We start from the raw sequence: 17133 nt of genomic DNA on the forward strand, positions 1-17133 counted from the left end.
CCCGAAACAAAAAGCTTGTGACATTGAGATCTCAAAAATGATAAGGATGTGAGCATTCATACTTTGTAGAATTATAGACCAAAATTTGTTTAATTATTCTTTGTTCGAAATAATATTTGTTTACTTGTTAAAAGAAGGCAAACTATCTTATTTTATCTTATTTACTCAGCTATTACAAGGTTGAAAAATATATAGCTTGTACAAATTTTGAAATGGATGAATTTGCCAATACCTGGCAACCCTGGTTATCTATTTTTAACACTATGATTCAGTCATGTTATTTGTCTTAATTAACATTTTGTTTATTGATTACTTCGTCTGTCTTAATATTCTTCCTCTTTTATATTTCCCTTATGTTTTTTTATTTAATATTATTTTTTTCTTTTCTTCAATATTTTTTTTTATTATTTTGTTTTGTTTGTTTGTTTTTTTTATTTTTTTTTTTTTTTGGTTTTTTTTTGTTATGGTTTGGTTTTTGGTTTAATTCTTTGGTTATTTATCCAATTTAAGCAGCCTCTACCAATTAGATTGAGTGTGAGTTAGTGAGCATGTGTGAATGAAAGAATATTTTAAAAACTGTATTGAAATTATTTAATAATGTTTCATAAAAAAAAACAAACAAAAAACTGTTTACTTAATTGCATATCAATATATGCATCCTTTGCGAAGAAAATGAACGGAAACTGTTGATGGACCGACCGACCGACAGAGTAACCGACCGACCGACGTTTCTCCAAAAAGATTTTATAAATATAAAGCAATATAATTCCACTTTCTAAATTGTCTATATACAGACCCTGAAAGGTGCTACTACGCCTCGAAAACAAGCCGTACCGTGCACAAAACGAACCGTATCGTTCACAAAACGAACAGTGCAAAACGCGTGTAACATAATTTAGGTAAGACCCGCCCCAAAACAGCCAAAAAAAGCGTACCATATCGTGCAAATAAGTGTGCACCTTCCATATTTGGCTTTTTGACTAAATGTCGTTGGATGAATACGGACAGAGATTATCGCTGACCAGATTAGTTCAAAATTTTACTAGTTTTGTTTTGTACGGAATTAAATATCACATACTTTTTTTTCTTTAAACCGTTAATTAATTGATTTAATTTAATTCCCTTTTTAGACCTTTATTCCAGACTCTGAAATTGGTTACTTCACTTTTAAAACGAACCATATCGTTCCATGCAACAATCCGTGCCGTTCACAAAATAAAGCGTACCGTACAAACAAAGTATTCCTTTTAAAGGAATGATCAACAATAATGATATATTGATAGCTAAAAGAAACCAACATGATCAGTTTGATGAATAATTATTTAAAAAATACTGTATTTTTACAAAATATAGAACATTTTGAATCTGTACACCATAATTTCATCATTATAAACCGTCAACAAATTTAATTTTGAAATAAATTTGGGGAAAGCCGTTCGTGAACTCCTTGTCTATTTTATATTTTTAACGTAAATATTAAACGTTAAAGTATCTTCTTCTTCAGAATACTGAGTGGGGCTCTTCAAAGAGCATTAACACGTATACAAAGAAAGAGTTGTATTAAAATAATTTAATGCGACTGAAAAACATTGAATGTCATCATAACTTGCTATTGAGGCCGCATTATAACGTAACCTTGTTTATAAATCGAGCCGTTTTCCTAGCTACTATTATGCAACATCAATAGATCGAGGTCAATTCATTGAGCATCTTCTTATGATTAAGGTCAGTTCATCGAGGTCAACTGCATTACTGAATGTATATTTCGATCGTAATTCTTACGCGTGAGACAAAATGTGCATTCTTGAATTAACAGGTCGAACTGTATTTTATGTATGTTTGCATCTCTTAAGGTAAATAAATTGAAATAAAACTGAGTAAAATGTTATATATAAATTCAAGTTTTTATAAGAACTACTTATGCAAGCGGAATGTGTGCGCACGTGGAAGCATTTGCCGGATGCCTCTTATAGACACAACAGTAATCGGCCGAAGCCGATCACAAAAAGCGTGCAAGATAATTTTTTCAAGAACCGCCCAAAAACGGCCAAAAAAAGAGTACTGCGCAATACGCGTGCAACTTCCATATAAGGCTTATTGACTTAGTGTCTTTCGATGAATACGGACGGAGATTATCGCTGACCAGATAAGTTCAATATTTTGCTAGATTTGTCTTTATGGGATTGGTTAACACATTATAAAATTTACGCTGTTATTTGTTTAAAACCGTTACAAAAATATTTTAATGTAATTTCCTTTCTTAGACCTCAATCATTTTTTGGTTTTCGACTAAATTTGCATCGCCGATTTCCTAAACATTGTAATTTGTAATCGGTTAATAAAATAAAAAAAATAATGAATTTTGACATCGATGCTTAATCACGAAATACATAAAAAAAAAACCTTTGGAAAAAAAATACATATATGTAGTTCTTTGTAAATTGTTATAATCTTAAGACAGATTGTTATGATTATTAATGATAATCCCCTTGCATCCTGCCGTACTGACTTTTTTTTTTTTTTTTTTTTTTTTGTTTTTTATAAAAAATGAAAATTCAGATTTTTTGTTTTAACAGTGTATTTCCCCTATGTTTAGATATGTTTATTCATAGGCTCAAAAACATATATACACAAGCAATCAGTTTTCACACATTGTTGCGGTCAGCCGATCGTGTGTATAGTTCTGTGTGTATACTTCGGAGGTTTTTCTGGATCCTAGACAGAAAACTGATTTTTATCTGTTCAGATCCACAAAGAAGGAGTAATTACACCATCTATAATTAAGATGACTTTTTAGCGTTGACTTCCACTCTGTAAGAAGACAATTATTGATTGAAGATTTTCCAATCGTTTAAATCCATATATATTAACCCGTAAATGGAAATAAATGTATAATTTTTGTACATCAAATGTACATTTAGCCGCTTGCCATATCACCGCATGTTACCCGTAGCAGTTCTTATTCAAATGTTAAGAGAGAGAGAGAGAGAGAGAGAGAGAGAGAGAGAGAGAGAGAGAGAGAACCGATGTGTTTATTATACAAGAGGCCGATAGGCCTTAACGGTCACCTAAGTAACATATAACCCTTACACCAACTTGTCGAGGAGTCTCGTTTATTCACTGCCTGAAATCTTTCAAAAAGAACTATGCAACCTTCAATTTTGGCGAAAAACTTTAAGATCTGGTCTATAAAATCATGAATTCAGTTTTTCTTTCAGGTGTTTGGGAGTAAAGAAGATAATTTCTAAAAATGATATGCATTAACACCTATACATCCACTTGGCCCTGCCCTAGAGTCAAAACCCATACTCCAGGGGACATGAAATTTAAAATTTTAGTAGAGGACTTCCTTGTAAACATAATTATGAAATCAGTGTTTTATATAGATGTGTGAGAATAGAGAAGAAGATTTTAAACCATTTTATGCATTAACACTATTTTGTCATATTGGCCCCATGCCCTGAACCTCTGAGCCAGGGACCATGAGTTTCACAATTTAGGTAGAAGAGTTAGAGGACATCATAACCATGTATTCAGATTTTTGCCCACATGTTTGGGAGTAAAGAAGAAGATATTTAAGATTAAATACATTTTCACTATATTGCCATATTGGCCCCATCCTACAGCCTGAACCCCAGACACAGAGGTCATGAATTTCACAATTTTAATAGAGGGTTTCATGGACATTATAATGACGCATATAGTTTTTAACAAATATATATGGGATTAGAGAAGAAGATTTTCCAAGATTTAATACATTTTTACTATATGGTCATACTGGCCCCACCCTAGAGCCTGAACCCCTGACCCAAGGGCCATGAGTTTCATAATTTTGGTAAAGGGCTTCATGAACATCATAAACATGCATTTAGTTTTTAACAAATATATATGGTAGTAGAGAAGAAGATTTTCTAAGAATTAATACATTTTTACTATATGGCCATATTGGCCCACCCTAGAGCCAGAACCCCTGACCCAGGGGCCATGAATTTCACAATTTTGATAGAAGGCTTGATGAAATTATAAATATGCATCCAGTTTTTTAGTCACATGTGTGGGAGTAGAGAAGAATGTTGTTGTTTTTTTAAATTTGGCTTTTTTTTGCATATTTTGTCCCACATGTGGCGCCCCGGGGGTGGAAGAGCCATGCATTTCACAATTCAGATTTCTCTTACCATAGAGATGCCTCACACCAAAAATTGTAACAATTGGTCTTGTTGTTTTTAAGAGAAGGTTTAAAATAAAAAATTGTTAACGCACGACGACGGAGGGAAAAGAATAAAAAAAAGGTCACCTGAGTAAACTTAGATGAAAGTTTTATCGCTGTACTTTATTATTTCGCTTTAGGTTTCTATAGTCGGTCATTTTAACAGGATTTTATTTCAGAACCGTGTCCACGTGCTTCGCCTGCTTATCAGTACAGATCGTGTTATGCGCCGCGTGCGTCTTGTCTCCTCCTTTATAGCTAGAAAGAAATAATCGAATAAATAGATTTTGATTTTTATGTTTTCTTAAATCCAAGTTAGTCCCCTACCGGTTTTCCCCGGAGGGGACTATAGCTGTTATCTGCGTACGTTAGTCCGTATATCCGTCCATCCGTCCGTCTGTCTCTCCGTCCGTCTGTCTGCTCCACTTTAGTTTTCTACACTCTTTTTTCTTTATGCGTTTGAGGAATAAAGTTAAATTTGTTGAACACCTTCCATATGTCAATCTATAGATCAAGTTCACACTTTTGTAGCGTCTGGTCGACGTATTTTCGATAAATAGTATTTTTTTTATATCTAATTTTTTTAAATGTTCGGGTTCGTTATCGGGTTCTTTTTGTATTGAATAAACGAGGAAACCTTTTAGACAGTAGTTATATCGTGCATTATTTGGACCATTCCTTTTATTGTTTCTAACAAACAAATAAGTTCTGTAAGATAGTGTCAAGCATAGTGTTGTAAATTTAATCGACAGGGTTTTTTGTATTTTTACAATTGGGCTCGTTATCGGGTAGGTCTGTTGATTCGGGGTACAGAAGACGGTAAGAAATGATATTCTGCATAACAGTGCATTGTTTTCACAATTTTCTACAAACCGGTAGGGGACGTATTGCTTATGCAATACTCCCAGAGTGCTTGTTCATTAGAGTGTTCCTATTTGAAATTATTCAACAATATTTGCCTTCCTACTGCATGATTAAAACTCATGTACTGGCGATCAGAGTCAATTTTCCTCGGTATCATATTATTTTGTTAATTAAAAAAATCTTAAAATATTTATAACTTTAAACATTCATTTATTGATTACCGGGTATTTTCCCGTGTCCTGTTTTCTACAAGGATGTGAGTAAAAAGGTAAATGAAATATAAACATTAAACAGGTATGCCAGACTTTTTACATATAAATCATTAGCTTAATCGCATGCATCTGAGGCGAAGAGCGAAATCTTGCACAACACAATGATGAATATCACCATTAAAAGCTATTGACGTATGTTGTGTTTCCAGTTGTGTACAAATCGTATGAAATATGTTGAATGTACATGTATTGACAAAAACAAAAGGTCATACTTTGACTATACATGCAATGTTATTTTTAAAAGGGGAGCGATGACAGGTCACATGTAGGTTTAAATGAATAGAAATCTGTGAAAAAAAACTTAATAACAGTTGATTTCAATATTTCTAAACTGAAATTCATTGTTTATCTTATCATTAAAACTGCTTGGTCTGATTTTTTTGTAATTACAGTATCAACATTTTTTTCATACAAATCATTTATCTTAGAAAGGAATGGACTTTCTCCTATTTACACCAGCAGAATCAGTCTCCTTTCAAAGTTAGAAATATTCAAAGTAAATAAAATAAGTTCGCTTTGGGCAAACGAAAAAAAAACAAACCAAAATGCACCACGGGAATGTTTAGAAAAGGAAACCGCTTGGTTTCGTCCCCCGAATGATTGGGGTTATTCAACCCGCATGCTATGCATCAATTGTAAAGAAAGCAAACTTTAAAATATTAGCGAACAAAACGTACACATGTTTATTTGTAATTTGTCTGATCATTTCGACCTTTATTTAAAGCGATGTCAAAATTGTAATACAGCCATACCCGTTTCGTCGTCAGGGGTGAAATTTAACATGAGGCGAAATAACGCGGTACCTTTTAATGTCGCTTGTTTTGTTAGCAAATTTTGTACGTATTTTTCTTCATTCAAATTTTGCATAATTGACGGGTAAAACGACTGCAATGTCTATTATTATACATATACTAAGCATATCCATCGTTTAAAAGCGTGCATAAAATTTGATATAAGATCGAACCAAACAGATTTAATGAGGCGTACTATTGCATCAACTATTTACTACGGGAATTTGAACGGCAAATGTACTAGTGCACAATAAAGAATGATTATAAGAATTATAAATAAAGAAATATAAAGGCGCTTGTACAAACAACAACAAGCCGAAAATCAAGACAATGATTAAGGATAGTTTTATGTTTTCTTGACTCATTGATTAAATTAATTAAAAGAGTGTTCATATGTGAAATTATTTAACAATCAGTTCCTTCCAACTTTACTATTATAACATATGTGCTGTCGATCAAAGTCCCTGTCCCTTGCTGTTGTATAAATTTTTTAGCTGACTTGAGCTGAAAGCTCTTGAGCTGAAAGCTCAAGTGAGCTATTCTGATCACATTTTGTCCGTCGTCCGTCCGTCTGTCTGTCCGTCTGAAAACTTTTTACATTTTGAACTTCTTCTCTAAAACCGCTTATCCAGTTTTAACCAAATTTGGTATAAAGCGTTCTTATGGGAGGGCAAATACAAATTGCAGAAATAAAAGTTAGATCTGTATTCAAAGCGGAGAAAACCTTGAAACTGTAGAAAAAGGGGGTGCATTTTTAAAAATCTTCTTCTCAAGAACTACTGAGTCCAATTTAACATAGTTTAGCGTAAATTATCCTTATGGGAAGGAAAATATAAATTGCAAAAAATAAGGGCTACTTCTGTTTCAAATCTGAGTTATTACGAAAATAATAATAAAGGAAAGGCGTGTTTCAATCAGTTTAATAGGTTCGGGATCGGCATCCGGTAAAATGGGTAGGCAAGACTTGGCCTGTGCAAAACAAAATATTGGCAGTTATTAATCTGCCAATCTCATTAAAATTTCTGGATATTTGATGGACCAGTATATTTGTATTCGCTGTAAATATTGCTGCAAAATAATGCGTATTTGGAATTGACAATTGCCGATCTGCCCTGGCATTTATTTTGCCACGGCCCGGGTTTGCATACCCATTTTACCAAGACTCGTATTCCATACTTCTAAAACGAGGTTCTTTGTTTGAAGCAGCCATGACATTATACGAAAAAGGATCGACCTGACTGATAAATTTGCTTGTTGTGCAACAGTTTGCGTATGAAGGGAAATTGTTGAAACATGCAAAATATATTGGTGCCGATTTTCATGGTGAAGTTAATTGAGGCTAAATATTTCAATGCGTTGACAGTTTTCACACATGACGTTGGTGTTAGCTTGTTCTGATTTTCGTTTCGTTTTCATTATTTACAGACCCTGAAACATGCTACTACACCTCTTAAACGAACCGTACCGTTCCGTGCAAGAAACAAACCGTACAGTTCACAAAACGAAACACCGTTCACAAAGCGTACCGTACCGTTCACAAAACGAACCGTACCGTTCTCAAAGCGAACCGTACCGATCACAAAGCGTGCAAGAAAATTTATGCAAGACCCGCCTCCAGACAGACAAAAAAGCGTACCGTACCGTGCAATAAGCGTGCAACTTCGATATACGGCTTATTGACCTAATGTCTTTCGATGAATACGGACGGAGATTATCGCTGACCAGATAAGTTCAATATTTTGCTAGATTTTGTTATACGGGATTAGATAACACATACTAAGATTTAAAACTGTTATTTTTATTAAAACAGTAACAAAAATATTTCCTTTCTTAGACCGTAATCATTTCTTTGTTTTTCGACAAAACTTGCATCGCCGATTTCTTAAACATTGTAAACTACTAACGTTCACACAATTCGTGATTATACTGATGTCTATTTTGATTATTTTTATGAAATGTTTGAAACATTGGGTACATACTGGACTTTACATAGCTTTAAGTGATTGTCAGGGGAGAGAGAGAGAGAGAGAGAGAGAGAGAGAGAGAGAGAGAGAGAGAGAGAGAGAGAGAGAGAGAGAGAGAGAGAGAGAGAGAGAGAGAGAGAGAGAGAGATCTCGTTACCCGAAACGTTAAAAAAGTAGCGTACGTTTAGAAATATATATAGACTATGGCTAAACAAGGGTTGAAATATATGTAATTTTATATCCTTTTTAAATAAAAAAAAAATGTCGACTTAAGTTACGCAGATCCAGAAAATGTAAATGACAACCATATATTACCGGTGACTCGAGTGATTTGTTCTTGAGCTATTTATTTACCAATTAATAAACAAAATTCACTCATACATGTATGATAAATTGTAAATAAATACATGTACAAAATCTTAATAATTCAAATGCAAGCATTGAACGGAAAAAAGTACACGCATTCCATAAAAAAATTTTCAACTTTATTTCCCGCATAGCTGGTAATGGCGTCGTGATTCCACATGAAAAAAAAATCACTCGTGCGAAACACGTGTACAGAAGCTGATCTTTGGTTCTATACACAACATGTGTTATTGTCTCTCTTTGGTTTTTTGCAGTTATTGTACTTTACAACTAACTCTGTATATCTGGACGCTAAACAGGTGTACACGAGATGCCGGTATTCACACCTGTTAGGTTACTCATCACAATCTGTCGTGTGTATAGTCTGAATATATCTTACTTCTACTTTGTTAGTTTCATGGCTTTTCTTAATCTCTAAAAAACAAAAGAACTGTCTGTAGAAATGGACACAAACAACTCCACGTACATGTACATGTAAGACTATCGGCGCGTTGATCCGTGGAACAATTCAGCGACTCTATACATGCGGGATTTTCACATATTAACTTGCAATTAAAATATCATTTACAGGGTACATTAATGTACCAACAAAGGATTAATTACATCATAAATAGTTGAATGAGATAACAAGTACATGTAAACACAAACACAGCTCTTTTAAAATTTAATTCAATCTAATATGTGTGATGTGAATTAGCGTCGAAATTTTAACCGTCGAGATTAATCTATATGATTGTACATCGTCCACTGTACAAACGTTTAGTCATTGTGTTGAAATCGTTGTGAAAACCATGAATCTAAAATAAATGAATTCAATTCATACAAAAAAAAATTAATAATTCCAAATGGTTTGCACACAATCACATACACCCTCAGAGAGAGAGAGAGAGAGAGAGAGAGAGAGAGAGAGAGAGAGAGAGAGAGAGAGAGAGAGAGAGAGAGAGAGAGAGAGAGAGAGAAACTTGTGTGTTGATTAAATTAAAGTTTTATCACTGAACTTTATTATTTCGCTTTAGGTTTCTATAGTTGGTCATTTGAGCGGGATTTTATCTCAGGATTCCACGTGCTTCGCCGGTCAATCAGTTTAAGTATAACAGTACAGATCACGCCATGCGCTGCATGCTATTTGGCTCCTCCTATATGGCTAGAAGAAAATTATCGAATGAAACGTTTTTGTTTTATGTTTTCTTAAATCCCTATTGAAAAGAGTGTTCCTATTTTTAATTATTAAACAATAATTTCTCTCCGATTTCATGATTATAATTCATGTACTGGCGATCAGAGTCGTTTTCCCTCGCTGTCGTATTATTTTTGTTACTAGATAAATTCTATATATTTATCACTCTTAACATTTATTTGTTGATTACCGGGTATTTTTTCGTGTCCTGTTTACAACAAGTATGTGTGTAAAAAGGTAAATAAAATATAAACAGGTTAGTCAGCATTTGTAAAACGTCAGCTAAATCGGATGCATAGAGTGAAGAGTGGGCATTTGTTCAATAGAATGATAAATATCGCCATTATATAAATAAAAGTTATTGACTTGTTGTGTATATCCAGTTGTGTACATATCGTATGAAATATGTTACATGAACATGTATAGTTTAACGGAAAAACAAAAACTTTAGTCATATTTTGACTACACACGCGATCTTAGTTCAGATAAGAGAGGCGATGACGGGTTCGATGTAGGTGTGATCTATGTATACAGATAAGTGCAAAAAATCATAGAATCAATATTTAAATGAATAAAAATTCGTGTCAAAAAACTATATAACAGTTGATTTCAAGATTTCTTATTTGAAAATCATTGTTTATCTTATGATTAATTTTACATCGTCTATTCACTAGAGCAATCGGCGAACGGCAATAGTACTACAGTAGTACGCAATAAAGAATGATCATACGAATTATGAATAATCATATCAACTAGCCGAGAATCAAGACAACGATAAAGGAAAATAAAAAAAAAATATCGGAATAAAGTCGGGGCAATTTATCATAGCAATTTTAAATGGATTAGAAGTATTTAATGAGATTCAACTCAAGTACATGTATAGAAATAAAAACTTTAGATGCTTTGTAAAATTATCGACAGTTCACTGAGTTAACACAAATTTATCCGATTAAAGTTTTTTTTAATCTATCTTAATGATTACATTAATCTAAATTAAATACTAATAATAACAGACTCCTTAAAATCAAAATTACCCCCGTTTCCCGGTTGTCACTGAGTACACGGTTCACGCAACGTATAAAAAAAAAGGGGGGAATAGATGGACGTTCTGATTTTAAATAGATCGATTGAAATAATTTTGAAATAGTATCATATAAAAAAAAGAAAAGTTCTTGTCATAATTACCACCTTGCTGAAGTAGATCTGGCAAAAACTAAACAAAATTATATCGAGAATAATCAAAGCGTTCAGGCCACGCCTACCTCATTAATAAAGCGCGCAAACCGTTCATAAAACATGCAGCTGTATTTCGTGATTTTGACGTATCAAATCAAACAGAGACTTCGGTAAATCAAACAGTTAACTGTTAATCTGCGCAAATTAGGCAAAATCTAATGTATCAAAAAAGTACTGAAATGCAATTCATTCTATCGATAATTCGGCATTATCTTTTGCGTAATGGTAAATTAATGCAATAGGTTTTGGTGAGATGCTCGGCATTTTCTCGAGTTTATTCAGTTTAAATAGAGATTGATATCGCTGACGGAAATATGTAGGTATATACATGTATATATATGATTCATTCCCCAAAAAATTGCGTTCTTTGTTTGTTATTGTGCATGTTTCTTGTGTTTAATTGTTTACAATTTCTATTTACTTACCGTATTTGAGTGTTAAGCTTCGAATTATAAGTAAGATACAGAGATTTGCTCACAATTCTATGTTTGTTCACACATGTTAAAACTAAAGATTAAAAAAGTTAAAAAATTGTCAATATTTTTTAAGAAAATTGTCAAAGTCTGTTCTTCCGGAAACCAACTTTAACAACGTATTGTATTGTAAACTTAACCTTTTTTCGTCGTTATTACTCCTACTGTACATGTGATCCTTGACTGTGTTTGTGTACATTTGTTTTAACTGATTTTGAACCTAAAATACCAGCGAACTGGTCTTGAGTGAATAAAAGAATTGAAAATCTTAGGCCATTTTTTTTTCCATTTTAAATGCTGAATAGGAAATACCAAGTTAAAAATCTTACGCTGAATGTAATAAACTCATGTAAACAAAATATGACTCAAACCTAGGCGAACTGTGAGCTTTGTATCTTGCTTATAATTGTACGATTGACGCTGAAATTTTGGTTACACATTAGAAATTCTATATGAATTAGAGTATGTTTTAAATACTTGTACAAACAATATAAAAGAATGATATTCTGTATATACCTACTCTCTGGGCCCCCTCTTTAAATAATGTGAAATCTACATCAATGTTGATAGTTTTTCAGACACGAGTAAATAAAAACGACATCTTTAAAACAGTTTCCATAGTTCTGACACATTTCTGTTGCGGGGATAAAGTAAATATCGCTATTCCTAAGAACATATCACAGCGGAATATTATTCTGGTTTGTACGCGAAGTTAATAACAGTCATTTAATTATAATAGAGAAGACAAATAACATTTTTGAATGTTTTTAATTTGCGGAATTGAGCACATTGAGGTACAATTTTCTTCTTCACATCTATACATGTAGGATTTTTTAAATAAAAAACAATAACTATTATATTTAAAAAAAAAATACAATAACTAGTAAGTAGTTGATGAAAAAAATGTACCTATATGCTCTCATATATTTTGATCGCTTTACAAAGTGGGAGCGGGGGGGGGGGGGGGGAACAAAAATATAAGGAATTGGATTGGAGGTTAACAACTCAACAGTGTACCCCTACCAAATGTTTAGTTTTATATCTTGCGTAGGATGTTCTTATTCTGATAAAAAATAGTATTTCATGAAGGTACAATGTCAAAGATTACATGTATGCAAAAATAAGTGTAAAATTCGAATACTTTACACTATTTATTTTTTGTTATTCTACCGAGGGACCATATAGCACAATATCTTTTGAACGCCCATTGTTGCTTAGGTGAGCGATGTGGCCCCATTGGCCTCTTGTTTACTAGAAAAATTATTATATTTAACACTTTTAACTTTCAATGGTTGATGATCGGATATTTTTTATCCCTGTGGAATGAAATATAAACAGGTCGCATATAGTAAAGAGCGGACACTTGTTGATCAAAATGATATATATCGCCATTAAAAGCTATTGACTTATTGTGTGTATCCAATTAGGTACATGTTGTAAGAAATATCTTACATGTACATGAATAGATTAAAAAAATAACAACACTAAAATTATAGCTAGAGAAAAATCCCAACAATTCTCAGAATAGAAATAAAATTAATTCTTGCAAACATATTTTGGTATTAAACACGATGTTATTTTAGGTAAGAGAAGTGGTGACGTGTAAGATGTGATATGTGTTTACTAACAAGTGCACAAAATCAAATCATAGAAAGAATATTCCTAAACTTAAATTCATTTTTACCTGAATTTCATTTATTGCGTGTATTTTTACATCGTCTATTTACCAGGGGTATTTCATCGGCTACATTTAGCAATAAATAATGGTTCTTAACATAATGATTAGCAAAACAGAATAATGCAAGTAAGAATAACAACTACCCGAAAACCAAGCCGACGATAGGAAACGAAAGAGATATCGAAATAAAGTCGGGGCATTTTTACATTGCACTTAACGTTCACTTTAAGTAAGTCCGTAGGGACTTAACGAGTCTCTTGGTCCCTTATTAAAGGTGCCAGTCCTATTTTCTTGGTTTCACAGGAAATGTCTAAAGAATACTTAAAAAATTATTTTTGTTTAAATTTTGTTAATTTTTGAAAAACAAATGATTGAATATTTAGGGGTCAGCCCTATTAATCCGTCATGGGGGTGGACATTGGTGTTCTGATTAGTGGAATTGATTAATAATATCAATGCATACATTTTCTCTTCTACAATGCTTTACAAAATAAATCTCCTTCTTTAGATATATCCCTAATGATCCCTAATTACGTAATTAAAGGGCGTGACAGGATTTTTACTGATAGTCATTGTTACGATCAACAACTTTGCTTATATAATGCATTACAAAATCTTGATCGTTTTTAAATTATATGTAATAAACTGTAAGAGTTTCGTGGACCCAAATAAAAGGAGCCAGTCCGTTTATCTTGATTTTGTTGGTAAGAACTTCTGATTTTCTACCTATATATATATATATATATATATATATATATATATATATATATATATATATATATATATATATATATATATATATATATATATATATATATATATATATATATATCTTAACAAAATATCAATGTCAATTGGTTAAAAGATTGAGATCAAAACGTATAAACAAATTGATTCCAAAATTTTTGTGCTTTGGCAAGCTTCAAAAAATGGTGACACTGGCGTAAAACAACATAATAATAAAATCTTTTAAATTATGGTCTTTACCTATCCTGAAAATTAAATAGTATTTCTCATAGTGTTTTAGATCACATCTGCACGAAATGGGTCGTAAGAATTACAAAATCGGTGGTAAATCGGGACTGGAAATGACAAGAACAAAAGTTTTAAAAACATTAATTTCAGATCAGTTCTCATCATCTGTAAAAAATAATGTTGAAATCAATCCGAAACTTTTTGAGTAATCAAATGCACAAAATTTGGGAAAAAATTAATAACTAGATACGATCTCGTTACGAGTAACACGTTTTTCTTTCGTGCGATTCCTGGTTTAAATGATTCCTTAAATAATATATACAATTTCAAAATTACCTCCCATTTTTAGATAATGAATATAACCCTCATTGCGTAAATAATGATTGTGGCAATGAAATTGTCAAACGTAAATTGTTACGATCAACAACCTTCCTTATATAATGCATTACAAAATCTTTATCATTTTTAACTTATTTGTAGTAAACTTTACGAGTCTCTTGACCATTAATTTAAGGGGTCAGTCCTTTTTCTTGATTTCTAATAAAAATGCGTTAAGGTGGAACATCCGTCTAAATTAATTTGGATTAAGGTATATAATAAAAGAAAAGCTTTTACAGGTTTAGAATTTTTAAATTTTGCAAATATTTTATAAAAATAGCTTTTGAAAATATCTTGAGAGGTTAAAATAGTAAATAGCACATAAACCAACTAACCGACTGCGCTATGCTGCTTGGTGACAATACTTGGAAAGAAACTAATTATATAATTACATATCATTTTATTGGGTTTTTAAAAAAAAAAAAAAACAATACGCCACAACATAGAAGTGTCCCATACCACCTTAATTATCAACTGATAAAAGATACAGATCAAAACGTATGAAATTTTTCATTCAAATTTTTGACCAAATTTTTGGAGCCCAGGCGACCTCCAATAAATGACACCACTGGCGTAAAATAAAATATTACCGCTCAACTTCAAATTATAGTCTATTATTCTAAAATTACATTAACATTCATCGTGCAGAAACCTGGATCCTGTTCCGTGGTTGTAATGGTGGAGTTTCCAAAGTCGTCAAAGAAGCTTACGAAGACTACGATTCGATGGAATGCTGGATAAAAGGAAAAGAAGAGTCTGAGTCTAATCCTAATCGATCGCGACGCATCAAACTCATTAATACAACTAACAAAGAGGTGCGTTAACTTTTCATGATACTGATATAGTTACATATGTGTGTGTGTGTGTATATAGTGTATATATATATATATATATATATATATATATATATATATATATATTACGTACATACATCTCGAAAAGGGTAATTTCAGTGTAATTTGAAATGAATGAACTAGTTAAGAGAAAGTTACTGTTTAGTTGGTTCCTTTACGCAATTAGCTATGTAAATTATATAAATCTGCGAGAAGTTATATTTCATAATACCGCATTTTAGGGGGGGGGGGGTGGTAGACTGAGAGTAACACAAAATCTAAGAGACATTTGACCAAGTACCAATTATTTTTTTTGCAGGGAGAAAATTTGTTATTGAATGCAGAGATGCCATTTCAAAACATGAAAGATGATCCTTCTTTTCTGCGATTTGAAACATTTGTTTCTCAACAAAACATTTCCTACTTTGGCCCAGACATGGTATTCGGTATGCTTGAGTTTGTATTGTATTAGTATGGTCTCTGGTGTAGGATTGGGCCACAATGGGTTTCAATTTAAAACAAATGAACGAATAATGAAACAAAAACGCTTTTAATAAAAGCAATCAGATGTGAAAACTTTAAGCTTGCATTGATGCATGATATGGCATAAATGTATAGTCATATTACTAGAGGTAGGGTAAAATAGAAAATTGGTATTCTCACTTTTTTCGTAGAAATTAATAGAGAAACGATTTTAAAAGTATTCTTTTTAAAAAATCAATCAGTAAAAAATTCAACTTCAGTACTGACAAAAGTTTAAAGTTGAAAATATACATTACGTCAGTAATGGTATTTTGAGCTATGGTTACAGAAATACCTGTTCCTACTGCGATCATCGTATGTGAGGGGGACATTCAGACAATCTCGCACATATCAGAAGCATTGGAAAAACAACTTCCCGTCATCATCATGAAAGGATCGGGAAAAGCTGCGGATTTGGTTCTGGACTACTTAAACAAGTATATTGCTTCGCATACTAATGAAGAAATAATCAATAAAGAAAATACAAGTTTCTCATACAACAATGAATTTATTACATTTATGCAATTAGAAAAAACAACATTTGTAAACGACAAAAGCAATTACTCGTTTCAAAATAGAAATAATTTCATTATTATGGTTTTAGATGCAAAGAAAATGTAATTCAAGAGAAGTTCAGACTTTTATTTGGATATAAATTTGATGAAGAAGAGTATAAAAAAATGAAGAAGCATCTAAAGTGCATCAAACAAAACAAAGAATTGGTATGTATCGATTAGTCATAAATGTTTTTAAAAAAAGTATGTCTCTATAGAGACATACTTTATAGTTTTTTTGCATGCGGAAGATATGTAGTCTCGTGTACTCCTGATTTAATTGTATTATAAAATACCTATTTCCTGGACAAAAACTACCTAAGAGGTAGGAGTGGTATATATATATATATATATATATATATATATATATATATATATATATATATATATATATATATATATATATATATATATATATATATATATAAATATATATATATATATATATATATATATATATATATATATATATATATATATATACACAATGCACGGAATAGAATCGACAACACTAGGCATCTTTAAAGTATCGAATCTAATATAGAGATACTAAGTCAATCAACTAAATATATAAATCGCTAAAAATGGCTAAAAATGGCTAACGACACGAACAATGGATATTGTCAAATTTTCGGGACAATAAGAGAACTTCAAAAAAAAGAACAGCTACATAATAACCAGTTAAAGTCAAATTCTTAAGGAAAGTGTTGACACTGACGCCAATCGCTATCAAGTAATCAATTGACTGCCAACTAATTTACGACTGATTAGCTAATTCAAATTGATGTCCGAGTAAATAAATGAAAATTTGAACCCCCGTTGTTAAGTCGTACGGCACTTATG

At 32.0% G+C, this 17133-nt stretch overlaps 1 protein-coding gene across 2 annotated transcripts in view; it reads left to right on the forward strand.

Annotated features, from left to right (window-relative positions):
• Positions 1-17133, forward strand: part of LOC105326717 (transient receptor potential cation channel subfamily M member 2) — a 143976-nt gene that overhangs the window by 21224 nt on the left and 105619 nt on the right. For both annotated transcript variants that reach the window (XM_066081983.1, XM_066081991.1), the window contains exons 6-9: positions 15030-15196; positions 15534-15660; positions 16026-16173; positions 16341-16458. In XM_066081983.1, the coding sequence (XP_065938055.1) occupies positions 15030-15196; positions 15534-15660; positions 16026-16173; positions 16341-16458 (560 nt within the window). The remainder of the gene's footprint in view (positions 1-15029; positions 15197-15533; positions 15661-16025; positions 16174-16340; positions 16459-17133) is intronic.

This window comes from Magallana gigas, chromosome 1, assembly GCF_963853765.1.
Source record: "Magallana gigas chromosome 1, xbMagGiga1.1, whole genome shotgun sequence".
Classification (NCBI taxonomy): Eukaryota; Metazoa; Mollusca; class Bivalvia; order Ostreida; family Ostreidae; genus Magallana; species Magallana gigas.